At 45.1% G+C, this 27806-nt stretch overlaps 1 protein-coding gene across 2 annotated transcripts; it reads left to right on the top strand.

Moving 5' to 3' along the window:
* Window positions 1-1225: 1225 nt before the first annotated feature.
* On the top strand, window positions 1226-25811 carry NAB1 (NGFI-A binding protein 1). Of its 2 annotated transcripts, none has more exons than XM_031604432.2 (8): window positions 1226-1524; window positions 5562-6395; window positions 11837-11970; window positions 12990-13041; window positions 18461-18571; window positions 20750-20891; window positions 22078-22227; window positions 23279-25811. In XM_031604432.2, the coding sequence occupies exons 2-8, from the start codon at window positions 5577-5579 to the stop codon at window positions 23368-23370; spliced, it is 1500 nt and encodes a 499-aa protein (XP_031460292.1). In that variant the 5' UTR covers window positions 1226-1524; window positions 5562-5576; the 3' UTR covers window positions 23371-25811. The 2 variants fall into 2 exon arrangements, with proteins under 2 accessions (XP_031460292.1, XP_090000437.1); XM_090144311.1 differs by lacking the exon at window positions 1226-1524 and adding an exon at window positions 1699-2057.
* The last annotated feature ends 1995 nt before the right edge of the window (window positions 25812-27806 follow it).

Here is a 27806-nt window from a genome sequence, read left to right as displayed (position 1 = left end):
CTGCCGTGTGTGATTTTCACCTTTTTTCATGCCATCAGAGAGCACAACACAGAGCCAGAGAAGGAAGGATCCATCCTGCCGAGATGCTCCCTGCTCTCAGCTCCACAAAGGCGACAGCAGATCTATCACTTCCCCCCTCTCCAACCCCGTGCTTTACTTCCCCCCACACATACCGCTGAGTTTTGCAAATGTTGTGTGGCAGAGCATCCGATCCGTCACGGAGAGCCTTGTGTGGCAGAAAGCTGGGGCAGCCCTGGCTGTGGGAGCCCTGCAGGAGCTGCAGAACACGCCTGCCTTGAGTGAGCCCGTAGGGGTCGTCTCCAGAGCTGAGGTTCTGCCGCCCCCATTACTGGATCCACCTGATCTGCGTGCTTTCTTAACGTTACAAAGCCTCGCACCGCAATCACTTCAAATCCGAAGCGTACAGCAAGGAAGTAGCTGTAAAGTTACCACGGCTGTGTCCAGCCCATCCTTCCCACCTGTGCAGGGCAGGCAGCGCATCGGTGGGTCTGCAGAGCGGTACGAGAGCAGCGCCGCGTCCCGTCTGGGACGGCGCTGAAAAACTACAGCACGCTTCCCCGCTCCTCGCTGGGAAAGCCTCCGTTCGCCTCCTCGGCAGCCCCTGGCTCTGTGCCCGGCTCCATCACATCGGCCGAGGCAGGCGGCGGAGCGGCTGCCGGCCTCGCAGCGTGGGCCGCACCCCCGGAGCCACACCGTGCCCACGCGAGGCGGGGCGGGGCGGCGGACCGGCCGTCGCCGGCGGCTCTCGGGAGCGCGGTGGGCGGCTGCGCAAACGGCGCGTCGAGGACGGACGCCCTACAGAAGAGCGATAGCCGTAATATTTGACGGCTTTAATCCCCGCGGCCGCAGCGCCTCGAGGCGCGCACAAAACCCGTCGGAGCGGGAGGGAGGAGGCAGCGCCGCGCGCATTTTTGCGGTCTCGCAGGGCAGCGCGCGGCTCGGCTTTCTCATGGGAACCGCGGAGCGCCCGGGGCGGGGCGGGGCGTCTCCGCTCCCCGCGGGCTCCCTCTTCGGGAAACTTTTACGCCCGACGAAGCGCGGGGTCCGGCGGGCGGCGCCGCTCTCCCCGCCCCGCGCCCCGCTCTCTCTGCCGCTCCCGCCCCCGCGCGGCGGCGGCCCCCGCCGGGCTCTGCGTCACGCGGCGGCCGCGCGTGGGCGAGGGGGCGGCGGAGCGCGCGCGGGACCTCCCCACGTGACGGCGCGGGCGGCGCAGGCCGCTCCCTCCTTCCTTCCCTCCCTGCCTCCTTCCTCCCCTCGGTCTCCGAGCGAGCGCGGAGCTGGGCGGCGGGGCGGCCGCGCGGCCCCCCTCCGGCGGCGGCAGCAGCAGCAGCAGCAGCAGCAGCAGCGAGGACGGGCTCGCCCAGCCGCCCCGTCCATGGGAAAGGAGGAGCCCGGGCCGGGGGGGCGCTGGCAGGAACTTCGGCGGGGCTGAGGCTGCGGCTGCGGCGCCGGGACGGCGGCGAGGGGAGCCGCGGGCGGCCCGCGGCGGAGGCCTACCGCGGGGTACGTGCGGGGCCGGGCCGGGCGGCGGCACCGCGGGCTGAAAGCGGCCCCGCGGCGCCCGCTCCGGCGGGGGCGGGCCGGGCGGAGTGCTGAGCCGGGGGAGAGCGGAGCGGGACGGGGGGGCGGCGCCGAGCTGCCGCTGGGGGCATCGGGGCCGCCGTGCGGGCGGCGTGCGGGAGCGGCGGCGGTGAGCGAGGCGGTGCGGGGCCGGGCCGCTGTGCGCGGTGCGGTGCGGTGTCCTCACGCGATCGCCGCGTGTTTCGGGTTTGTTCGGAGTTGCAGCTCAGTGCCCGAGCGGGGAGCCCGCCAGCGAGGCTGTATTTTGGCACATCTCGGAGCCAGACGAGACTTGTTTAATTTGCAAAGTCTCGCTGCTGCTGCCGCAGCTCCGTGTAATTTTCCTCTCCTGCTAAAAGTCCTGTGGAAACGCTGCAAAAGGCGATGAATGTGCAAAGCGCGGCGCTCAGCTCCGAACCCGGCGCGTCCTCAGAGACTTCGGAACGCCCCAAGTGATGGAGACGCATTATGAAACGGTGACTTTCGCCCCGAATACGGGAATGCGCGTCTCCCCCTCTCCCTGTTGAATCGGTGACGCTCGGGTCCCGTCGGCGTGCGGCGGTGCCCGCGAAGAGGCGGTTGGGTCGGGCTGTGGATGGGGCCGGCGGCGCGCTGTGCGCCGTTTGCTGCGCTGCCCTCCGCTCCCACGGCCGCGCTGCGGTCAGCGATAGGGTGGGGGCGGTGGGGGCGAGGGAGGAGGCGTGGAGCACAGCCTGGGCGAGGGCAGCGCGGGTCTGAGCCGTGATTTCCTGGTTCCTGTACGGCTGGCACGGGGCGCAGCCCGACCCGTGCTCCAAACTGCTTTTTCCGCCACGGGGAATTTCCTGGCTTCGTTGTTCTGTGCGTGGAAAATGTAAAGGATGAGCACGTATCCTTGCAGCCCCTCGCCTCGCGTGGCGGCCCTTTGCTGTGAGGGCTGGCAGCTGGATGTGCTCAGCAGGTTCGTGTGCTCGCTGTACAGCAGCACGGCATTCGGGTTGGCATCAGAGGAGCCTCTTGGGTTGCTGCTCCCAAAGCAGCTCGTGTGGGGTGGGCATGGAAGAGGAGGAATAGGAATGCCCCTGGTGCCCCGGGGCCTCCTGAGGTGCTCTCCCTGCTGAGGAGCATACGCAATTTGTGATGTCTGCTTCTCACTGTCTGCCCATTGCATAACCCTTCCTCGTGCCTACCCTTTGTCCCAAAAGTGCTGTCCCTGCTGCTCTCAGAAATGGCAGCAAGGATGAGAAGCACTCCTTTTTGCCTCAGAGAAGCTGTTTAAACATCTCATGAGAGATGGGTAGCACTGGTACCCCTATGAGTGGGTGCCCCGCGGCTGGTGCCCAGTAGACAAGCAGTGATAGCAGCACTGTGTCCTTTGGGTTAGGGGCTCCTGATTCTTGGAATGCCACGCTGCTGTCTCAGCAAACCCTTGTTGTCACTTCTTCTCCCGTTTGTCCCATCTCACGTTTCCAGGTTGACCAGCTCGCTGCCTCCCTGGCTGCACAGAGCCAAGCTGGGGAGTGGGCTGGGAAGGGCTGGGCAGGCAGCACAGCTGGCAGGGAGCAGGGCCATCCTGTTGGGAAAGCTCTCAAGTGCTCAGGATGTTGTCGGCGTGAGCGTGGTCCAACTGGAGGAGCTCAGCTTGATGAGAGGAGAAGGGAGGTCGAAAGGGGGAGTGTTTGAAAATGTTTGCTCTGCGGAAATTAGGAGCGATCTTACATGGAAAATTTGCGTGGCCCTCTGAGGAGTTACTGTACTAAATTTGGAAAGCAGAATTGGTCTTCAAAGTATGAAACAAGGGGATTTCAGTCTTGCTTTAAATGCAAACCTCGGCGCAGTCTGAACTGTGGACTCACTGCTGACGCCTCCATAGTACATATTAATCCAGTTTTATCTGTCGTGAGGAGATTTGTTGATTAGAGCCTCTAGGTAAAGGCTGCTCATGGGCTACGGTTGCTTCTTCCAGCCCGTGGGTTGGAAAAATTAGCTCCATGCCTTGCCTGGAGCGCTTGGGCTGCGTGTAATTTCACTGCCACCTTCCTCTCAGAATTCAATTTGGTTCTCCACACAAAGCCCATTTATGTAGATGTATGTAGATTCGGTGCAGAGATGAATGTCTCTCAGAGAAAATGGGTATTCTTGTAGCAGTTATATAAACAAATTGATTTGTGGTATTGATAAGAAAAAGACAACAACATTTGAAGCAGGAGGGTAGGAGCGGTTTGCTGAAGTGCTGCTGATCTGTAGGCCGTTAGTGTTGTCTTGTCAAAGTCTGCATGGAATTGGAGGGTTTTTATGAGAACTTCTGAGAAGTAATGACAGTTTTTAAAGTACAGAATTATGTGCTGCTTAAAGAATTTCCTTAAGCAGTGTGCCTCGTTTCCTTATTGCTGCTCCCATCTAGGACTGCAGACACTACTTAACTGTTGTCCTGCAATTAATGGTTTTCTACAGTTCAGCTCTATGTCTAAGAATACGCAGCTCTTTGGCATTCCAGTGGCGCCTTGAGTTTCCAAGCACACAGCCTGGTAGGTGTAGGTCCCAGCAGCAGGCCCTTGGGGTGACTGCTCACATGCAGCAGCTATTGCTGTCAGTTCTGCTTTGCAGAACTTCAAAGGACGAGATGTGCAGCTCTTTTATTTTTCAGGCCTTTATTTTCTTCCTGGGGAGATAGTTCATATGTATCCTATCACTGCCATACACATCTTTGTGAAGTTTGTGGGCCTACTAATTTTGATTCTTGCTAGTAGATATGTAAAGATATATTCATTCCTCTGCCAGTCCTGTGCTGAGGGTATATTTTTTTGTGTGTGTCATTAAACTGGTTTCCCCCCATTGTGTTCTCTGAGTGCAGATTTTGGGGGTGTTACTGTGTTTTCTATCGAAGCACGATGTAATGCTTGCAGACCAGTTCCGTGTTGTAGTTCTGTTACCTTCAGAACCAACTGCAAATTGCATGCTTTGGGTCTTATTGATTGGTGGTTTAGCTTGATACACTAATACTGGAAATCATCTGCTTGTAGTTGTGAAAGCTGCCGTGAAAGTGTGAGATCTTAGAGTTCTCTGAAGGGTTTCTTATTTGTGGGATTATTGTGGATAACGTGGGTTTTACGTTATCCCAAGTTGAAACCTGTACAAATGGCTTTCCTGCAGCAACAAGGACAGGCGACTGCTGCTATTTGTCTCGTGGGAGCCTTTGGAGTGCAATTGCTGTATAGCCGAGCGCTATTTCATCTCGTAGCTATTGATGACCCACTGCTGTTAGCAGATGGAACGGGCAGGTGGATTCCAACATATGCAGTTTAAAAACATGACTTGAAATTCATCAGAGTTCTTGTTTCGTCTGTGGATGTTGCTACTGTGATTAGGATGAGCAGAGGCATTAGATCCTGTGTATATGAAGCGGCAGAAACGCTTGCTTCTGAAGCAATCTCTCACAGATCCAGCTTCATTCATTCTCTGGGGTTCTGTGAAGCATTGCTTTCTTTTTCTGCTTTCCTCTTACAGTCCTCCAAATTGTCATGGAGGAAGAAGATTTGAGAATTAAGGAGAATCAAAACTGATGTTTTTATTTTCTTCAGAGGATCAAGTACTCAGTAATTCTTTTGTGATCGTTTTGATCTGAAGATATTAAAAAAAAAAAGCGGAGTAGAAGCAGTGAGCAATATTGAATGACATTCTTGGGAACAAACATGAAGTGGGAATGCTGAAAACAAGCTGGTTTTGTGTTTGAATCATCTTCTTTGTAGGTGCATTGCAACTATCTACTGATTTGTTTTTTCACAAATGTTTCAGCCGAGTCTCTTGTTTGATAAGATGTTAACTGGTCAACAAAAAAGAGAACTATCACCAATTTTATCATTTCCATATGTGTTCTTGTAATGAGAGAGGGAAAAAAAAAGTCCTATCCTTTCAGTTGACAGTCGTAAGGAAGGATGCGGGGGGAAATGCATCTGAGTGTCGGCGTTCTGATGTTCATCTTCTCTCTGCTTTTGCTGCAGGTTCTGTCATCCGTGATGGCGTCAGCGCTACCCAGAACCCTTGGGGAACTGCAGCTGTATCGAATACTGCAAAAAGCAAATCTCTTGTTCTACTTCGATGCCTTCATTCAGCAGGGTGGTGATGACGTCCAGCAGCTCTGTGAAGCAGGCGAAGAGGAGTTTTTGGAGATAATGGCTCTGGTAGGCATGGCGAGCAAGCCGCTTCACGTGCGACGGTTGCAGAAGGCCCTGAGGGACTGGGTGACAAACCCTGGTCTTTTTAACCAGCCTCTCACTTCCTTACCAGTCAGCAGCATTCCGATCTATAAACTGCCAGAGGGGTCTCCTGCGTGGCTGGGGATATCCTGCAGTAGTTACGAACGGAACAGCGCTACCAGAGAGCCTCACTTGAAGATTCCAAAATGCGCTGCCACAACTTGCGTGCAGAGCGTGGGTGCGAGCAAATCTGATGTGGTGGGGAGCTTATCACTACAGAGCAGCAGCGAGCCGAGGCTCTGGCAAGGACACCACACGACAGAGAGCGAGCATAGCCTTTCCCCGGCTGACCTCGGCTCTCCTGCTTCACCAAAGGAGAACAGCGAGACGCTGGACGCTGCTGCTGCTCTGTCAGTTGCTGAATGCGTGGAACGTATGGTTCCCTCCTTGCCCAAAAGTGACTTGAATGAAGTCAAGGAGTTACTGAAAACAAATAAGAAACTGGCAAAGATGATTGGTCACATCTTTGAGATGAGCGATGAGGACCCTCACAAAGAGGAGGAAATCAGGAAGTACAGTGCAATATATGGCAGATTTGATTCAAAAAGAAAGGATGGCAAGCATCTTACTCTCCACGAGGTAAAGTCCCTTGAGCAACAGTGGGCTTCCTCCCCTATTTCTGCACTCTTTGTGAGGTGCTGTTTATAGAGTACACTTTCTACAGGCACTCTTGACTGGATAATGAGAGTTGCATGTCTTGCAAGAGACGTCTCCAGCTCTGCCCAGGAATAGAAGTCTTGGGTGAAAAAGAAACACCCTTTCCTGGGTGTGTGTGTGTGTGAGTTGTGTGTGTGCACCGCTGATTTCAGCTTTATGTCATCAGAATGCTCAGTCACTGCTACAGTCCTCCAGACAGAGGTTTTAAGCACTGAAATAGCATGCTGGTGTTGCACTGAGCATGTTCCTTGGGACTCTAGGCACTCAGCACTTTTTAAACCAGTCTTGTCTTCATATTCCCTTGGGCCTTTGAGCATAAGCTGGTTGTTCAGAAGACTAATAACTAAGACAACTTGTGTCTGGTAACAGAATGACCTGGCTTGGTTGCTAGACTCTGCTCTAGACCCTTCTCTGTAGCTCATATGAAGTAAAAAGGGTTCTGCAGATGAGGTTCCTAAACCTGGTGGGGTGTTTTTGTGGTGTTGGGCAAGGATGAAGCTTAATGATACAAACTATGGCATGTTCTTCAGGGAGCACAGTGATCTTGGGCCAGCCAAGCAAAGTGCAGACAGTGAGAGTTGTGAGGAGAAACATTACTGTCTCCAGTAATGATGGGTGACTGTGCTCTGAAGATTTTTCCATCAATACCTGCTTAGTATCTGTTCCTTCCTGTCCTTAACAGTCCATGCAGGCCTCCTTTGCTTCGGTTCTGGCTTTCTTGAGGCTCGTGCTGCATATGTTGTAACATGATAGGCGTGTCTGTGTTGGGAATAGTTCCCTAATGCCAAAGTACAGTACAAGAGGAGAACAAACATTAAGTCAAAGCAGTGCCAGAACAACTGTTGATATGAATGCTGCATCAGCATTTTTACAGTTAACAGAGATTGCAAAATTTCGGTTGGATTTAAAATTTGGCATGTAAGACTGAGCTCCCAAAAGGGAAGGCAGTGTTTACGCTTCAGGAGTGCCAAAAAAGTTGTACTGACTTCAGCCTTTTTTCACTTCAAAAGGAAGTTTGGTAGGTGTGTTACCCATAGTTCTACCCGTAAAACAAGATTATCTTTGTGTTTTTGAGGATGTGGACAGAAAACAAACTTTTTCTTTACGTTCCTGCTTATGTATTTTCACTTAGAAGGCAGTGCACGTTACTAGCAGTGACTTTACAAGGACTTGAACAGCAGAGCAGGGAGACACTTCATGGAAACTTGTCATTAGTCAGTCATGTTTGCACTACACGTTTCAGTTGCACACCTTTCACTTGTTTGCTTTGTGACAGTATCTGTGCATATGATTTATAGAGTTCCAATATGCAAGAACAAATGTAAATGGAGCCTTTCTCCCTGTCCTTGCAGAAGTCTCCCGTAACAGAACATGTAGCTTATGAGGTGAAGGCAGGATATGAGAAGCTTAACTGTGAGGTGCCCCATGTGTGTTGCTGCAGTCAGGACTGGGAGAGAGGGCTTCTCCTCACGTGAGAATGGGTACAGTCAAGGCCTGCAGCACAGCACATGCAGCCATGCACTTCTTCCATCTCTTTCTGGAATAAGAGTTGAAGAAATTAGTCTGAAAGAAATCTGGGCAGACATCTCCTCAGACAGCAAGGTGGGCACAGGAGGGTGGGAGGTCAGTGTGTGTGTGTTAGGTGTGCTGGGCTCAGGAGTGGCTCTCCGAGGTTGGCAGTGTGAACAGTGGGTGCTTGTTTGGAGGAGCAGGGTGCCAAAGAACTGGAAGAAAGGAGGACTGCTCTGCCCTGTGACTGTGTCTTAGTGCAGCTGTACAGATCATTGTAAAACCATGTTTAAAGCTGGAATGAGAGCATGGTTTGGCTTTAGGAAATATTTCTATCGCTATTATGACTAAGGGCATGGGATCAAAGGAGTATGTGGTTGACTTATGCCTCACTTACGCATGTGAGGCCTCACTGAACTTGATGGGAGCTGCACACATGCAAACAAGAGGAATTTGCTCATAACTGGTTTACTGTTTGCTTAAAGAGGCTGGATATCACAAAGTTTTGTCTCGAACAGTTTTCTCTCGTTTCTGCGTTAAAGCACAAAAGGCACAGATACTACATGACTGCTCAGACTCTTTGTTGTTTGCAGTTTGGTAAACCAGAGTTTGCCTTTTTGTGAATTCAATTTCAGTGGATTTTTATTTTCAATGGCTTAAGCATGTAGCTGCTCAGAAGGAAGGACCTTAAACGAGCAGGGAGGTAAGTTTCTGCTTGTCCGGATATGATGTCTCTGCACATGTTAATACATTCCAAGACTGTCCTTCTGCCTTGCGGTTCAAAGTTTCTCCTTGCAGCTGGCAGTGAGCAGCTGAATAAACTTCTCTGTGAATTTAAAAAGCTTGAGTAGTGGATTGCTTCTTAAGGTAAAGATCAGGGCACTTCTGACTCCTCAAGCAGTGTGGAGTTGCATGCAGACTTGCCTTAAACTTGGTGGTAAGTTACTGAGAGCATTCTGTTACCGTGTGAACACTGTGGTATCCCAAGGGGCTTGAGCAGGCATTAGAGACCAGTGAAAACTGGAACTGCTGAGCTATTCTGGAAGTATGTGCTGTTGGTAGCATTGTCTGTGTGAGGCACTTATCTAATCTAACGCAAAGTCTTTGAAACAAAGAGGCTCCAAAATTAATAAACATGCTCTCCTTAATCCGTCCCATTGTCTCGGTGTTGCACAGCTTTTCAGGCAGAAGAGCGAGTCGTGTCTAAAGTTGGAGTGAAGGAAGGATGCGTGTGAGGCACGGCCTTGCACTCGGTGACTCTGGCATGTTTGAGTCAGATCTGTAATTTGCATGTTGGTATTTCAGTACTTGTCTGGGTACCTATAAAACTGAAAAAATCCTGTTTAATAGTGTGAGAAACAGGAGTAAGAAATACAAGCAATAAATTCTGTCTAACTCAGTGTCTTCCTTTTTCTTTTGTTGACTCACCAGAGCAGTACGGCTTAGTATTTAATTATGTGATTCTAAGTGGGTAGAGGGAAGGGGAGGGACAGGGGGGAAGACTATAAACCCCATCGGATGGGAATGTACCCATCCTTCTCTGTAGAGCTTGTACGGTCACATACTGCTCTGTCATCAAGGCTTCCAGCATACAGAATCGTGCTATTCAGGCATACAGTACTTTCTCACAGCAGGATTGAGCCTCCTGAAAGGGCAGGAAGCCATGATGCAATTCAGTAGTCTGGATCTGACCTCAGAGGAGAAACCAGGAAAAATCAACAAACAAACATTTGTCTTATGTATTAGGATAAACAGCATTTGTCTTCAAGTACCCAAAATGTTCAGCCGATCTAGCTCTTTGCAACCTTTATTGAGGGATAAAAAATACTTGGAATTACGTTGTAAACATTAGTCATATTATTCATCCTGTGCAAAGTAATAGCTATCACTCTGACAGAAATTAGCACCTGCTTTGGATGGTAATTCTTGCCATAGGTGCTGTATTAACCTTTTTATTTTTGTATTATTTTTCCTGGGTTCTTTCTGAAAAAGGTAGCCATTATAGCAACGGTTCCTCTGAAATGGGTAATAATTGGTTGTTTTAGCATGTTGTTCTGTAGGAGCATAGTAACCTAGAGATGTTGCACAGAGTGAACTTCAGCTTCCTGCCCTTGTGCATCTATCTCTGTGGGGCATTTTTTGTCTGCACGGAGACTGAAAGCTCAGGTCACGTATCCAGCTGGCCTGTTAAAGATGTGTTTGTGCTCTGCTTAGCATTCAGGTATCACAGGAAACATCTTAATCAGATCAGAGGCTTTTGTGCTGAAGAAGAGGAAAAAATGCTTACGAAATATCAAGAAGAGCAGTTGTGTTCCTTGTGAGGTTTCACTGGGTGCTGGCTGCTGAGAGTCTCAGCTCTGCTGATGCATGTTTTTTCCATCCTCCCTGAAGAACTAGTGTGGCATGAGACAGAATTTCTCTTTTGGCTGACATCGGGAGCTCTGCCTAAGGATGGTGTGCTCCTCGTGTCGTGTGACAGCTTCCGTCCTTAGGGATGAAGGTGCAGCAGTTCAGGTGAGCTGCTGAGCTCCCATTTAATTCAGGAGCAGTGTGATAGATAGTGAGGTAAAAGAGCACGTCCTGGCTTTGGGATCCCTGGCATTAGGGGCCCCTTGTGTGTTTGTGCCCACCCTCAAGCATTTCAGCCTGCACGTGGAGCTGCTGCTGCTCTGCGCTGCCACCTCAGCCAGGCCAGGGACCAGGGATGCCAAGTTTGTCCTGTGAAGACCATCTCAGTGTGCTTCAAATAACCTAGCTGACTTCTAATGTTCTCTGTTACTCTGTAATGTTACTCTGAGACTAACACGGAATGTATTGCTGATGGCAGCAGCCAGTCTAAGGCTGTGCTCACCTGTGAGAAGCCAAGCCTGTGCAGAGCAGCTACCTTTTGAAAATGAAAGATGTGTGTGCCCTCTGCAAAAAGGACCTGCAGTATTGTTATGCTGTCCTCTTGCTCTTATGCTTCGTGACGATTGCTGGCTGTGTTCTTTAATTGAGGAAGAAGTGATAATGTCTCATCAGCCCGTTTGCTGTGGAAGGAGTAGGAGCAATCTTTTTTCCTGCATCCCAGTGTTGGTTTTTCTCATGACATCAATAATTATGCTGTTTGTCCATAGTGTTGAAGGTGTGCTTTTCAGATGGCAATGTTAAGCTGTTACAATTGCTGGCAGTACCACCACTTTCTATAGGCGTTTGAAGTACGTTATGAAACCATTTTGAGCCTTAAGGCTTTTTTTTTTTTTTCTTTATCAAACTATTGCCAGCAGCAGAGCCACTAGAAATGTGTCCCAGCAGGCTTGGGAAAACATCCTTGAAACTAGTTAGATTTGATTCATGTCTGAAGATAGTCTTCACAAACACCGGGGTGAGAAGCATCGCTAAAAAAAAGTTTAATCCTTTCTTAAACCATCACCTTCTACGGAATGTATGCTGTATTCACCAGGGAAAGCCATCTGTACTCACACTGTCAGATTTTTTTTCAAGTCCGGGGCATATTGCGGTTATAAAAATAGTACTCCCTGTAAACCAGGCTTTGGGAGCCAACCAGAGTGAATGCTCAGTGCTCCTGTCTTATACAGAGATTTAATTAATGCTGGGTTGAGGCACAGAGAGAGCACATCGAGGGTATTTCAATAATGCTTTACTTTAAAGAACGTTCAGTGCACTTTGTATCTTTTCTCAGAAGCTTGTGTGTGTTAAGGATATAAATAAATGGAAGAAACCCTGCAGGTTTAGTTTACTGCTATAAGTAATCTTGCTTGCCGTTGAAATCTTTCAGTATTTCAGAAGAGGGTACAAAGATAGTGGGTGAAAATATTTGGAATCACAGATCTGTTTTTGTCTTTAATTTCCAGCTAACAGTTAACGAAGCAGCTGCTCAGCTGTGTGTGAAAGATAACGCGCTGCTGACCAGGAGAGATGAACTCTTCGCACTAGCTCGGCAAATCTCTCGAGAAGTTACGTACAAGTATACTTACAGGACCACCAAGTAAGGCTTTAATTAACTCTAAAGACCTTCGCTTAATCAGTTTCACAGCATTTCTTCTGAAGCACAGGAGGCTCTTCTTGCTCTCTAGCTAGCAAAGTGCTCTTCCAAGTAAGGTAGGAAAGTGCTATCTAAGTCTTGAAGCTTTCGAACTGCTCAGATTTAGCTGTCTTGAATCACCTTATTATTTGTTCTCTGGTGTACAGGTTTGGCAGTGATAGTGCAGGTGCAAAGGCATCTGAGAGGGTAGCGTTTCATGTATTGGAGGCATATTTGAGTATTTCAGGGTTAATGTAAATAGGCAGAGTTGCCAAAAGCTTCCTAATGTGGTGCATTTTTTGGGGTTTGGTGGTGGTGGTGGTGGTTGTTTGCAGACTGAGTTTGCTGGTTTCCAGGGAATGAGAAAGATAAGATCGTAGGGAGTGTCTTGTGAACTTGGTTGAAAAAAACTGAAGCAGAGTCCTAATTTCAGTTGTTAATGTTCTGTTAGGTGAACTGCTATGGAATAATAGCAAAGGCTTAATAGCTTCTGATTACAATTAAAAATGAACTTTCTTTTGTATTTATTACTTCCAGATACTTTCTATGCATTGCTTTTACATTTCAACTCTGACCTTTATTGCAATATCCTTTCCACATACATTTTCATAACACTTCTGGGGGCTTTTTGTGTTTGTTTTTTTTTTCTCCTTCCTTCCATGCTGATTATATGTAAATACAAATCCATTCTTGGTAGTCGAAGTAAAAGGCGTTTCTGTGATTCTCTGTGCTCAGGCAGATTTCCTTTCTGTTCAGAATAAGAGCACATGAGTCTTTTGACACTTCTGAAAACAACACAAGGCACTTGTATACTTCTCCTCTGTGCTCAAGTGGCTTTTAATGCCGAGTCCAAGTGAATTGGATGCTTTTCTGTGCATCTGACTTCTCCTTGCCTTACTTTTTTTTTTTCCCTTGACTGTTTATTATCTCTGGTGATCAGGGTTAATCTTCTGTTTACTAATAACGAACGTCTTCTTTTCTAGATCTAAATGTGGAGAAAGGGATGAACTGTCACCAAAGAGAATCAAGATAGAGGTACAGTATTGTGACTCCTATATTTCAATCCACATGTGCTAAAATGTATTTGTATTTTGAAGGGATCTGTTGAAGGAGTTTTGTCAGAAAAATATTTGGCACACACAGTTGATGAGTCTAAGAGAAAGGGTGAGAACCTCTGCTGGAATCTCTGAAAATGTACATGTTTGTTGGAGAAATCTGTAGGAGCAGAGGTAAAGAGCAGGATTTGCTTTATGGTAAAGGTGCTCTCAGTGTTTTGCGCTCAAGATGTGTAGAAGGAGGAGGAATGGGACTGAATGGTCTCCTGTGGTGGGACAAACTCAAGTGCTCTAGGAAATGTTTTCCCATAAAGCTTCTTGCTTTGATGTTGGTGTTAGGTGGGATGGGTTTTTTAGTGGTTTTGGTTTTTTCTCTTCTTTAGTTAGGTTTTTTTTTTTAAAAAAGAAGTTGCTTGAGTCAACTTCTGATTTTGTCCAGAATGCAGAGTTCTGGGTACAGATTGATGGGGGAACGTTAGTGAGCTCTGACTGTGCTATAAGCTAAAGGAGAGATGCTATTGAAGAGTCAAAAGCTGGCTAAAAGCTGTGTATGTCAACATACATGGTTCTGCTTGTAGTGTTAATTTACTGGATTTTGCAATTTGTTTTGGGCCTAAAGCACGTGTACACCTGGCTGATAAATACAGTTGCACAAGGTTTTGCTTAGGGAAATGAGTGTTCTGCTTTTTGTCAAGTTGCCACTGCTGGGAAGTAAATCTGAGGGCTTTTAAAAAGTCACTTACTCAAACAAATAAATACATCATGGTAAATATGTGTACCTGTGTAACTTGTAAGAGTAGCAGATCTTCCTTTCTCATTTTTTGAACAAGTTGCTGTTTAATTATTACTCTAATTCGTTGGTGGTGCTGTGGGGATTTTTACTGTGCTGCCTGCTCCAAGAGGTGCAAATACAAACACACATTAGAATGTAAGCTGGGGCTGAGCTAGAATTGTATGTCATGCAGATATGTGATATTCTTTAACTGCAGAGGGAAGCTTTATAGCATTCTGGAACGTGTAACACAATCTGTGGTAAATGATGCACCAAACACAAGGCTCTCATTTTTTCAGCTTTGTTACCTGTACGAGGACTTTTCCTGTGCAGCAAACCCCAGTGGGAGCACTTAGCTTTGAAAAGGCAGTTCTGAATAGGTACAGAGGTGTGTTCTTTTGTCACTGCTGTTTCAGTTCCACCAGTCTGCGTACAGTTGTTGTTTGAGTTTATAGAAAGCCAAGCACACATGCACATTGAGAATTTACTTGTAGCTTTCATAATAATTCTGTAACACCATTTAGATGTGTTGAGGTGGGTACTGACCTCTGCCTGCTCTTCAGTCTATAGGAAAGAGCTGGTAGAAGCTTTATTAAATGATTTTATGTGCCTTCACTCTATTGCCAGCCTTGACTGATTCGTTGCAAAATGGTTGTTTGGTTCTCCCTTCCCTTTTGTCCAGCCTAGCCTTAATTGATAAGAGCTGGTGGGGAGCTGCTCCTCCTTTGCTTGAAATAGTATTTCACAGACGATTAGATTTCAGCATTAGAAAGCTTTTCCTTCATTCAGTGATAATTGATGATGAGCAAGTAAGTGAAGTTGACACGCTAAGGGAGGTGCTTTTTTTCTGTAGGATCTTCATTGAAAGAAAAAGTAAAATCAAAAAGCAGTGAAAAACCTGGGAAGAACAAGGACTAGGACAACCCTAGGGAATCTGCATTCTCTTAGTTTTTGAATGATGGGTCTGGAAGCTCTGCTTTCTCAAGGCACTATTTAGTTCAGTAATTCTGAGAATGGATGTTTACTTGGTTTTGTTTTTATCTAAAATTGACAGTCATATTTTAAAATGCATATGCAAATTTTGTGTTTTAGTTGTGCAAATCACTGCTTTAGAAATAAGACTGTCTCCAAAATAAGAAATAGAAAATTAAGCTAAATGAAATTAACTTTCATATAACAAGATAGCATTATTAACTATGAAATGCCAGCTGTCGTTATCAACATAAATGCCTCTTTCTGTACAATGGGAGTCTTCTTAGCTCCCTAAAGTCAGTTGTTACTGTGGTTTGTTACGATTCTCAGGTACATTGCAAACTAGGTAGTTTTTTTTAAAGGTGCTGGGGGGAGGAAAGAGGCAATATTACTCAGGAGGTCACTCCTCCTGATCAGATCTGAATGATCTGATACCTTGGGCTCTTAGGGGTTACATTTTGGAAAAGAGATCATAACATTTTCAGTAAAATGAGAGTGGCAGTAAGTGCTGTGAATCTGTTTCTTCCTTTCTGGATAAATAATCTTCATCCTGTTTCTGAAGGTGTAATAGGATTGTGGCTCAGTTAGCTAGCTGTCATGCTAATATTTGGGTGCAGTGGAACAGAATGTAGGTGACTTGTTACCGCTAGCTCTGGCTTCTCTTTCTTTTCCTTTTTTTTGTGAAGGTCATTCTGTGCTTCTGTTTTAAGGCTGCCCTCTGGATTCTGATTCACCATTCCGTTGCCCGTTAGTCACTACTGCCTCTGGAAAGCGTAATCTAAAATACCAGCCTGAATGCACGCCCTTTTTTCCATACTGTGATAGATCACTTAGTGAAGATGAGTTAGTTTCCTGAAATATAATAACATGCAAAAAAAACCCAAAAAACAACAACAACAAAAAACCTCTGAAGGTCACACTTGTGCCAGCAGAACTGTGTGTGCAAGCTTAAACATTGCTGGGTTACAGCCGCCAATGTACATTTATCCTCTTTATGAATATGAAACTCACATAAGCATTACAAAGAAACAATATGCCGTGAATTACATCAAATTACCTGTAAAAGCCTTTCTCTTCCCCTGTGTGCTCTCCCCCTCTTATTCACAGAGTGGGTGGGCAAGCTGTGGGAGTGAAGTATACAGAGGAGAAGGGGGGGGAAAAATTCCAGGCAAATGAGAGACTAAAGGTGCAGAGGGAGTGAAAAAAGGAGTGGAATGAATTGGGCTTTGGAACCAGTTTTTATTACAAGAGAAAAATAAAAAGGAGTTGCGTTTCCTAAGTCTGCTCTGGAGAGAAGGCAGAATAGATTCCTGGGGGTGGAAGCGGCGCTACCTCTTGTATGTCTTCCACATAGGTGTTGTGGGGCAGGGGCACCCCTTGTTTTGTCATCTGTGACTCAGTACCAACAGCACTCAAAGTGATGAGCTGTTGGGGCAGCACTTAGAAGGCAGAATAAGTCACAGGTGTGTCACGCAGTGGGCTCAGAGGGAGGGGCTGCTCAGCATCGTGCCGCTCTTTGTTGGCATTGATGGGGTTCTGCTCTCACATACACCGCCGACAGCTAAGAGAGGAGAGAAACAGAACCAAACGTGGCCTTTTTGTCCCTGGGCTCGTGGCAGAAAGGAACTGTTCTGTGCCAGCGTTTCCGTTCAGCTGAAGGAGAGGGGTTGGGAAGGCTTGCAAAAGCTGATTTCACTGTGCTCTGTGGGGGACGCAGGAAGGAAGGGAGAAGTGGAGGCTGTGAGGAAATGTCTTCCCCTGGTGCCAGTATGGATGAAGGGAGAGGGAGAGAGAGAAAAGGCCCACCTCCGTCGTTGCTGAGACAGTTGAAAAGCAAATCAGTGTAAGTGTGGGATTTCGCTGTTTTTCTCGAAAATGGCAGAAGCAGTAGAGTCTACTGTTTGCATAGGAAAAATGTCATTAGAGGGAGCAAAAAGCACATGTGGGACTGGGAACATCTGCTGCAAGAAGCCTCTTGAAAAACAACTGAGCAGCGGCGCAGCAGAACAGAAATGCTGTGCTGCACGAAGCAGGCTCCTCTTGCGTGAGGAGGGAAAGGAACGGCGAGGCAGACGTGGTGCAAAGCAGGTCTTGGCCTCACCGCACTGCGAGTGGGAGCAGCCAGCAGCAGGGAAGGCCTCCATGGTGCTGCTCCACTCTTACACTGCCATCAAAGACTCATAGGCGGAGTGATGGGTGACGGTCACAGCAGCATGCGGGGAGGCCTGCTTGTAGGAAACAGCCTTTGCTATTATATTGCTTGTGATCACACATACGTTGTAAAGAGCCGTGTTCCTGATTGGTTACTAAAATAGGATCCTCGGCGATACGTTTTTGTGTATTTGCTTTTCATCTTCCTACACACAGTGATTTTTCCCAAACAAATTCAGGTCTAACTGTATGAAAATGGTCAGCGCTCATGGAAATGCACTGCGAAGTCTTTGTTTCTAGAGGATGAGGCTTTGTGGCAGTTTACCTGGTTATGAAATTTTACATACTTATCGTGTTTATTTTTCCCCAAGGGAATATGTTGGGTGGATAAAAGCCTTATGCAATGATTCACACGTTATTTTTTTTTCTCCTGAAGCATAAGGAATAATTTATTGGCATTATGCTGCACTCAGGGTTTTGGCCACAGCTGTTCAGGTCGGTGTGCAGCCCCCAGTTTGCACAGACCTTGTAGTCTTTCCTGTGATTTTTCTGGAAGGCCTCAGTTAAGCTTTCTTGGATGGCAATTTATTTGTTTGGCTATTGTCAAAAATGTTTTTGTTTGCATACACTTGCCTCCAAAAGCCAAAATGAAAGTTACGATAATTGTAATGCTTTTGGTACTTGAATACTCAGTTACAAATGTGACTGTTTTCACGTTTGAGTCTATTTTAAGTTCTCTAGTATTTTTTCAGATCTTAGCAGTCACCTATACTCTGCCTTTGTAGATGTTTATGGATGTTCCTCTGCTTTACATGATCTTCAGTGCCAAGCAGGATAAGTTTTTCATCTTGAACCATTGCTCAGATTATTTATGTATTGTAATGAAGTCTGGCAGGCTTTCACACAAACTTTATTTGCTTTATTTGTACATATGCAAGCTGCAAGAGAGATTTGCATGTCATAACCATTTCAGGCTGAAAGAATTCTTGAATCCTGGTTTCCCAGAGTACCTAAAATCTTTGCAGTGTGTTTCATTTGGTTACACTAGTATGGTTTCTGTGTGCAGTACGTTGAGTTTTAGGAGGTTTCACTCAGTTTCTCAAGGTTTAGTATAGCCATCTGCTGTGCCTTGATCTTTGACTTACATGTATATTTGATTTCTTAATCTCCAAAGCTGCTGTATGTAAAGAGCAACAGAAATGACGAGCCTGAATCTACCTGGCAAAGCTAGTTTATGTCAGTGACAACAATGGTCTGAATTCACCTGAAACTGTGAGAAATATGATTGTCTGCATGTGGGACGTTAGATGTATAGTGGGTACTGTAGAGAGACTGTGCATTTTAGACACAAACTTAAATGTTGTGGTTAGCACAGGCATCTGAACTCCAGAGTGATCAGTTTGCATTGGGTTGCGGTGTTCTTTTGAATATGCAGAGAGTTGGGGTGCGGAACAAATTAATCATGTCTTTCTCTTGGTGTTTGGTTTCTTCTTATGCTCAATAGGATGGTTACCCTGACTTCCAGGACGCAGTCCAAACGCTTTATCAGCCAGACAAAATGCCACTTGCTTTGGCTAAGGGAAAGAGTGAGGATTCGGCAGCTCTTAATTCCCAGGTAAACCAACTGCACTACACCGTGAATGATGTAGGCCAAGTCTCTGTGCATTGATTTTGATGTATTGGTTCGATGACTAAAGGAATTAGCTTCAATTTTCAAAGGCTACCTAGCGTGTCTGTGACTGTGTCACTCTTAATTTGTAATTAGCTTCTGAGACTCTTCTGACAGTGTTCCACCTTTTAACCTTGTTTGCTCTGAAAAGGCAAAATGTAGCTTAGAGGGCTTGAGGATATGAGAGGGCCTGCTGGAACAAATAGGGTACTATTGGTACAGTTTTTGCTGTGTACTTCAATTATTAGCTATAAATGGAAACTTGTTGAATTTAGAGAATAAATAGAGTAGGAGATCTTGGAGTCCTTGGTTCTGACATTTCTTTTTAAGAGGAAAGTCCACTAGAATTAGGAAATAGAGAATCTCTGGATCTAAAAGAATACATTGCCTTTCTCAATAACATCGAGCTTGGTACGAGTCCAGCATTTTCATGTTTCAGAAGGCAATTAATAGATGAAGACAGGTTTCCAGTTCTTTGTCTTTTCTGTAGTGTATCCCAGCCTTGAAGGCAAATGTAATCATGGAATTTTCATGTAAGAGTTTGTTTGGGATCAACGTTTCTGTTTTCTGAGACTAGATATGTTGCCCTGGCTCCTGCATTCTTCTATTGCAAAGCAGTGTCCAATCATGAAAATTCTGTTCATTTTTCTGCATTAAAAAGCAACGGTGCTGCATTTCTGATGTCACATAATGATTAAACAGGCTTGGTTTTATGTGCTTTTGGTCACTGGTCACTGCTGCGCAACAGTGGAATTGAGATTTGTTTTAAGCTCAGAAGGACCTTCAGCTTCTGTGATATTCTGTGGTGATCACAACAGTTATTGCAGTTCTGTTCTTTCTATCTCAATTAAACAAAGATTACAGAAGTCAAATATTGTACTCTTAAAAATAGCTTTCAGTTTGAAAGTAGTAACAGGACTGACAGAGTAGCAAAACTAAAGCACAGCTGGAAGTAAACCATTTGAACATCGTTTCTTTTTTAACCTACTTCCCAAGACCAAGCTTGAGCTGTCAGCGTTCTTCTGCAGAACCTGATGACCTCTAAGCAGAGTAAGTTATCACTTGTGTTGTTACCCTCCTGTCAGGGCCATGGCTATGCTGGAGAAGCTCTGCTTTTTCTGGTAAGTTAGGTTGTCACCACATCTAAGTGCTGAACTAGGCAGAAGAAGCAAATTGCTGTGGGAAGGCACGACTTTGGTCATCTACCAGGAAAAGCTGGGCACTCTGAAAGATGACATCACTTTATTTTAGTCGGCATCTGTACGAGTTGAAACAGTAGGAGAGGTTAACCTGGAATAGAAATGAAATTTCTACTGTTGATCCTTGGGGTTAATTTGATATGCTTAGTGTTCTCATGTTCATGATGACTCTTCTAAACAAACATTATTGACTTGTGATTTTTTCTTTTTTTTTTTTCCCTGCAAAATGCTTATTTACATTCTTAAGAACAGGATTAAATTGGAAGCTAGAATTTTCTTGGCGTTGGATTCAATGACAAACATTCAGACGCCATTTCCTCCCACGTTGCGCTGCATTGTTTAATTTCACTCTCGAGAGGTGTATAGGTCTTGTTCTTCTTCTAGACAGACATTTCGCACCTTTATCCCCCACAAACATACTGTCATCCTACACTTTCAGAATGGCAGATTTTTATGCTTGTATAGTGCTGTTTCCTAAAATAAAGATTCCAAGATGTCTGGTGAAATCTTGGCATAAGTTTTTAGCAGATGTTGCCATCGCTCTTGGAATACTTTGTGAATACATGTATTTGAGCAGAGCTAAGACATTATTTTTCACTTCTCTTGAGATTCTCTTCACGTAACTCACAGCCCTAAAGCGCAGTTTTCAATGTGTTTTCTAAGAACAGAATTTAGCATTGCATTTTTGCATGGATGAACTACTGCAACTCGGATTTGAAGCATTCCTGAGTGACTCAGTTGTACAGTATGAAAATTTTTATGGGTGCAAAAATACTTTGTTTACTTGATAGACTTGAAGAAACTGTAAAGCACACATCTGTACATATGAGTCAATAAAAATCTACATCTAGGCTGCTAGTCTTATCATCTGATATTGTTTTTTCCATGTTTTGACTCAAAAGATGTATGTATGCTTTATTTGCAGTCTGAAAAGGTGATGGCAAAACAGATGGAGTTTCTCTGCAACCAGGCCGGATTAGAGAGACGTCTTTCCACAGGGTGTTACAGGCAGAACTCAGAAGAGCACAGCCCCAATGGCATGTCATTAGATAATGTTGATGGACAAGGTATAGTAGCTTCCAGGCACGGTGTCGCTGTCAGCAAATGCATCTGAACTTACGCAATCTTTGTCAGTGGTGTTATTTACCTAGTATAGCACAAACAGAACACTGAGCACTGAATGGACAAGACAAGATCTCTGCCCTAAGGTGCTTACAGTCTAAATAACACAATCAGGTGTACAGCCAGATTCTGCTCTGTTACTGTCATGCAGCTGGGCAAACTGCTTTCCCTACAGGTAACGTTCAGGGAGGGAAGAAGGTAGGGAGAATTACTGTTAGTGAGGGCACTGCTTGTCTCTAGTTTTATCCTAAGCTTTGAAAATAGAGCAGCGTGTTCGGGCTGTTCATTTGTTCTCTTCCTTTGTGGAAATTGAAGGTAAAGCTGATAATGGAGTTGGTGCTACCCATTTCCCCCTCCCCTCCCCAGTTTTTTTAACCTATCTGTGCAGTCTAAGAACAAAACTTGAGTAGCTGGCTATGTAAATTACTATGTAAATTCCTTAGAAGCAAGCAGATTCTTATAATGTTTGTAGTAGCTTGTTCTTCAAAAAGCTTATAGTTTCGTGGTGATCTATTTGATTTACCAACTGGCTATTTGCCAGCTTGCATTAATCTTAGGAATGTTTAGTTTGTTTGACTGGTTTCTGTTTAGATTTCTGTTTGGGTGTTGTGAAATGGGAGAAAATGTTAAGCATGGACAAGAAATGCAAGCAGATGATTTTTTATTTGTTTGTTTTTTTAAAAAGCTAGATTTTTAACAAAAAAGAGAAGCAGTAGAGGGAGAAACTAAGGGAATGAAAGCAAGTAAGCATTAGAACATCTATTTCCATTTGTGTATGTCGGTCAAGCAGCGCGGTATACAAGTATACAGAAAGTGTTGGTGTGTGCAACCAGCTCTTCTTGATGTTGTGCGTTGCTTTTTACCATTTATTCATTGCACAGTGGCACTGGGAATTTATGGGATCTCAGTGGGCTTTTGGGGCAGAATAAGAGAGAATTGCATGGATATAGAAGTATCCACTGCCTGTGGAGTAGTCTACATACCAGCATATTCACATAACAGTTATTCTGTTAGAAAGCTTCCCAACAGCCAAAATTTAGGATTCCTGACAAAATTAGTCTCTTTTGATTTTTGTTTTTTATTACTGCTTTCTTTTTAATGCATCCATATGTCACTGTGAACTGCTTCCAGGTGAAAGACCGCTGAATCTCCGGATGTCGAATCTTCCCAGTAGACAGTTGCAGCACATTTCACTTGATGGAGAGCAGCACGTTGGAAAACCTCTGTGCAGTGAATTGATCCGGCTTTACCCTGGTGGTGAGGCAAAGTCCCAGTCCTCAGGTTAGTGCTGTCCCTTGTAAATTAACCACTATTTCTTAGAGAACCTTTGATTAACCACTCAATGCGAGCTGTCTCTTGAATGAAGAAGGCAGCTCAGTGTGCAACTCCTTGCATGTAACCTTTTAACCAAGGCTTCAGACAGAGCTTTGGGAGTGGTGTTACTACTTAATCTAGAAACAGATTTCCTATTATTTGGGATAAACTTAGAAGGTGCAGTTGCTGGATTAAGATAAACAAGTTCTGGCATGTGTCTGTCCTCAGAGAGGTATTGACCCAAAGTTCTGCTGTTAAATACTTAGCTTGCAATCTCTCATTGATTGTAATATGGCTTCAGTCTGTATAAAGAAATCAAACTGTAAATGTAGTTTTCATAAGAAGACTTTCTGACCTGACGCTCTTTCTGTACTCTGTGTTGTTCAGCGTGTGCTTTGAAGTGTGTCCCATTCAATGACTTCTACTCAAGTTTATCTTGTTGTTTCCCTTTGGCTGTGGGAGAAACTCTTAAGTTTCACACAAGACAGCAAGAATCCTTCGTGCATGGGTGGTTTCAGTTTCACAGTTGGCTCCTAAGATAAAGCCAGGGATTCTTGAGATTCTTACAGCTTTAGGAACAATAATAAAATCCCATCTAAGTTTGGCAAGTACAGTGGGAAAGAGGTTATTGAAAGAGAAGAAGAATCTTGCATATCTCATTTTGGTGTGCTGAAAGCTCAGTTCTTTTTATTTATTTATTTATTTTTGCAATTCGACTGTCTCAATCACCAGGTGAAATTTGCCTTTCAAATTTCTGGTGTAGCGTACATCTCCACTAAGTCCTGCTCCTAGAGAGAATGGAATTAGATCTGTGGGGATGACTTTGTCATCACTGCAATGTAAATGAGGTTATAACCCAGCTAGGTTAAAGCCCAGTAGGAAGGGCAAGAATTTATTCATTTATTCAACTTACATACAGTTTGTGGACTGTTTTTTTTTTTTTTCTTGAAGAACAGAATATACTTGTTTCCAAGCAGTGTTTTTAACATCTCTTTTTCTTTCTTTTCTTTAAACACAGAAGGCCTTGGTATCCTAAAGGATTTTCCTCACTCAGCTTTTAATAACATAGAAAGGAAGGTCATCAAAACAGAACCTGAGGACACAAGATAGTCATCCTGTTCTGGAAACCAGTGTCATAATAAGGAATGAAACTTCACGAGAGAAGAAAAAACAGCCTTAATAACCAGTGTTGCCTCATTCAAATAAGAGATTTCAATAGCCAAAGCATAAGAACTGGTCCAGTAATCTGTGGAAACAGAAAAGCAAAAGACACTGCAAACTAAACAGTAATACAGGTGGATAAACATTCCTGTTAAAGTGGTTTTATAACGTGGAAAGATTCACAAATTAATATTGTGGGTCTACATTATTTAAGAATGTATTATGTATTTGTATAACTTATCAAAGTAAATCTAGATGTTGGGACGTGTATAGAGTCTAGTAGATGTGGCTACAGTTCATTTTACTTGAAATTTCAGTGTCTACTTTAAGTGTACCTAGCATAGACCTGATTGTTAAACATTAGAATTACAGATCCTTGGAGAAGTAGGAATGTGAACATCGTGACACAGTAAGCAGCAAGTTTGCAACACTGTTTGTAGGAAAAAAGGGAGATGGAAAAAATATCTTCTGGTTTAAAATGTTATGTGGGTATAGCATCTGGTAGACCTAGAGCCCAGTTCTGTATCATAGCAGATGTTCTTGACACTTACTATTGTTACATCACTTTTACTGGTTTCAGCAGCCTTTGTATAATGCATTTACAGTAGACTACCTATCTACAGGTCAGGAGTGTAGAAAATGCCAATTGAAATATGGAAGAGTCCATATTAGTGGTTCCCAATTTGATGTGAAAATGTAACCGTTGGATATACCTTCAGTTTATCAATCAATTTCAGTACAGTTACTGAAGTTGCACCTGATATCCAGAAACCATAAGATTTTTTGGAGGAGGAGAAAGATGAGGGATTACATCTTCAGAATGTGACTCCTTATCAAGTGCTGTCCAGCCCACGTGATTCTATGAATATACCGTATACTGCATACAGTATGCCAATACGTTTCTTTATGTATGTGTTTGATTAACATCCGTATTCTTTATTTATTTGACAGTTTTTATTTTTTGTACATTTTCACTTTTGCAGATGTCATTTTATCTAAGGAAAAATAATGGGCTTAAAGCGTTGGAATTTCCCATGCTGCGTTTGTGTGCATCCATCTTTCCCCTGTGCACCTCCCGCGTTAAGGATTGCTTTCCTGCAGTCAGAATAGTTACATGCCTTAGTTTCTGAATGCAGTTTTTTCCTACAGCGTTTTCTGGAGGAGTGAAGGAAGGTTAAAGGACATAAGTTACCGTGCAGTGGGTAGATTTCCACGTTCAGGTGTGTATTTCATGTCTGCAGTTTGCTCTGTGTCGTAGCTGTGTATTAATTCAGTCACAGTCCATCGTACCCAAGTGCTCAGCGAAATGTGAGCTGAAATGTCTACACTGCAGTCTCTTATCACTGTAAACATACCTAATTATTTTATCACTTTTGATTTGTGGAACAAAGCTTTATAGTAGAAACACCGGTAAACAACTTTTTATACTATTAAAATGTTTGGTTTTTTTTTTTAATTGTTTCTTGAACTGTTTGGTACTGTTTCACTTCCTGAAGTATCTTACTTCAAGTGATGGAGTTTGCAGCTTTGCTGTTAGAAATAAGAGATTGAATGTGTAGTTATATTTCCTCTTTCCTGTTGTGTGAGCTAGTAGTATGGATAATTCTTTGGCTTGTAATGTTAGCCAGTGCACTGGTTAGTAGCTGAGTAGTTTTCATAAGAATATATGGAACTTGCTAAAGGACAGCTTAAGGTTTGAACTATACAGCTTGAGTAATAGAGCAGCAAGCCTCGAGACATTCAGGAAATGCTCTTTTTTCAACATCTCAACTGTTGTTGTGCGTGGATCACAGAAGAAGCTCTTAAGCTTGCTGGTCTTTTCAGTTGGAGTGAGAGGAAGGAGAAAGAACTTGCTAAGCAGCACGCTTTTTCAGTTGAGTCCAGAACTTATTTTGTAAACACTAATGTATTAAATTTGCTATAAATTAAAGTACATAACAGTTATATTTTTGAGTTGTAAATACAGTACTCTGTGTTACAACCCCTTGGTTATCTCTAGAACGATATTTCAGTTTAGAAGTCCAACAGGCCATTTCAGTCTCAGCAAGCTGGAAGCAATTTTTTTACTGGTTTGCAGCTCTACCCTTTTTGTTTTTGTTTTTTAAACCCTGAGAGTGGATGTGGGGAGGGTGGGGGGTTTAATACATTCCATGATTGCACATAAGTTTGGTAATAGCAGATATTCAAGCATTGGCCTTTCCATGACAAAGGTCTTGGTGGACTGCAACTTGGCTATTCAATGGAGTCAGGGGGAAGGTTCACCCGCATCTGCTTTGGGCAGGTTGCTGGATTCACGGTACTCTGGATCAGAGGCCAGCCCTGCAAATGATGCCTGTTCTTATTCACATGTTTATATTGTTGCTACAAAATAAAATTCACCGTGAGAACTCTTCTGTTTCCCCAGGGTTGTTTTTTTTTTTTTTTTCATTTCTTTTTTCCCCATTGTATTCTCTACTGGGAGGTAATTGTCTTGGAATAGGAGAAGAGGGAGTATTTTGAACTGCAGCTTGCTGGCCGAAGGCTTTTCCTGCTCCTATGGTTGAATCTGCTGCTATGGGTGGGTGGACTTGCTAGGTGTGGTGGGCCAAGGCAAAAAGGAAGAAATGAAATCCAGCAAGGGGCTGCAGCCTGGCAGGCCTGTGTTACACCGCTCCCTCGCTCACTGATGTCCTGATGTTTGCTCGAAGATGTGACCGAAGCAGAGCTGTGAGGAGATGATAAGAGGCAGTACCGGGCTGTCTTTTGGAAGTCAGGAGACAAAACGGCACTGCCCAGTCCTATGGCTGACTCCAGCAGTTGTGGTGCTCTCCTGGTTCAGCTCAGTTTCTAAACAGCATCCCACGTCTTGATAGAATGAAGCAGTAGAGTTGGAGAGCAGAAATTGTGTGGGAAATGGGGTAGAAAAAGGGAAGAGAAACGTACCGGGGAGCAGAAGTGCAAAGAGAAAGGAGGAAACAAACCATCCAAATTGCAGAGGAGGCGTGCAAGTCTGAAGCACAGAGAAGCACTCAGCCTGTGGGTTCAATCCTCATACCTTCTCCTCACCCAAGCAAGAACTCAGTGTGGGAAATCTGAGCAACTAGTTCAACATTTGCCTTTTTTTTTTTTTCTGCACTTGGAGTATGATGCCCTATGCTAGAAGAAGGCATGGAAGAAGCAATGAGCTATGCGCTATTTTCTGAAGTGTGCCACTGTGGGACAGAACGTGCCTCAAGGCAGTTACTGGTAATATGCCAGACTGCACATAAACATCACTACAAAAACACTTAGATTATTATTATTTTACTTGTTCTGGGCAGATGGATGGCTGAAGCTCAAGAACTCTGGATACATGGGATGAGCATCCTGTGTCAGCTCGGGCCAGCCCCACTGGATTCAGCATCTTGCTGGGTGTCCGTGAAGCTCAGCACCTTCTGGCCCGTGGCTAGAAGCTGTCAGGCTGAGCAGCTCTCACACAGCAGGGCTTCACTTCAGGATGTGCCTGTTCCTCACGCAGCCAAAAAGCTCACCGTGTCATTGCTAAAGGCCTTGCTTCCTTTTCTAAAGAAGCAGTTTATACGAGGGTCTGAAGGGAAAGCAGCCACTGATGACAATGGCTTTGCCCATAGCAACAGCTGCAGAATTGGTTTTCTTTTCGAAATTCGGACTGGGTGCGTGCACAAAGCTGAGGGTCGGCCGTGGTGCAGGAAGGTCTGCTCAGGGGTGTCCCTGCCTCCGTGGGGGGCTGTGGGGCGAGGCGGTGCGTGCTGGCACCCAGCTGGGTGCAGCCCATTGTCGGGGGGCTGCTGGGTGCCTCCTTCAGCTAGCAACCGAGGAGAAATAACGCAGGGCTCTTTTTTGCTTGTACAGAAGGGTTGAAAAGATGTTGTGCTGCCGTGATTCAGTGGGGAAAGGATAAATCCCTCACATACACCTACGCACCACCACGAGCAAGAACTCTGTGGGCAGAGAAGGAGCAGAACACGAAGCACACATTGCCTTGAGCTGATGGGGAGGGATGGCTCCCAGCGCCCGGTGGCTCTGCTCTGGCCTCGCCTGGCCCTGCAGACAGGCAGTGGGGGTCTCCAGGTCCCAGAGATAGCAGCAGGAAGGGCTGCTCCACCTGCATCCTGCAGGCCTCCTCCTGTGTGTCCAGACAGCAACAGCTTTCGTCAGTGGTGTTTGCTCTCTTAACTATGTTATGTTGCTGCTTGGTAAATTTGAATCCCGACTGCGTTGTTTCAGTGTGTGCGTACGCAGTTAATTTCTTAATGCCCCGGGGATTTCAGACAGCTTCATTCTCAGAGCTATTTAGAAAATTATTTAATCACCTTGGAAAAGCCAGCGTGGCCAAAAATCACATGCTTGCTTATTATTTGCTCGCCAACGGGCGGTGTGAAATGTAG

The sequence above is a fragment of the Phasianus colchicus genome, chromosome 7 (genome assembly GCF_987193195.1).
Source record: "Phasianus colchicus chromosome 7, bPhaCol1.hap1.1, whole genome shotgun sequence".
In the NCBI taxonomy this organism is placed as follows: Eukaryota; Metazoa; Chordata; class Aves; order Galliformes; family Phasianidae; genus Phasianus; species Phasianus colchicus.
The sequence above is the reverse complement of the archived record's forward strand: the minus strand, read 5'-3'. Positions and strand labels throughout refer to the sequence as shown.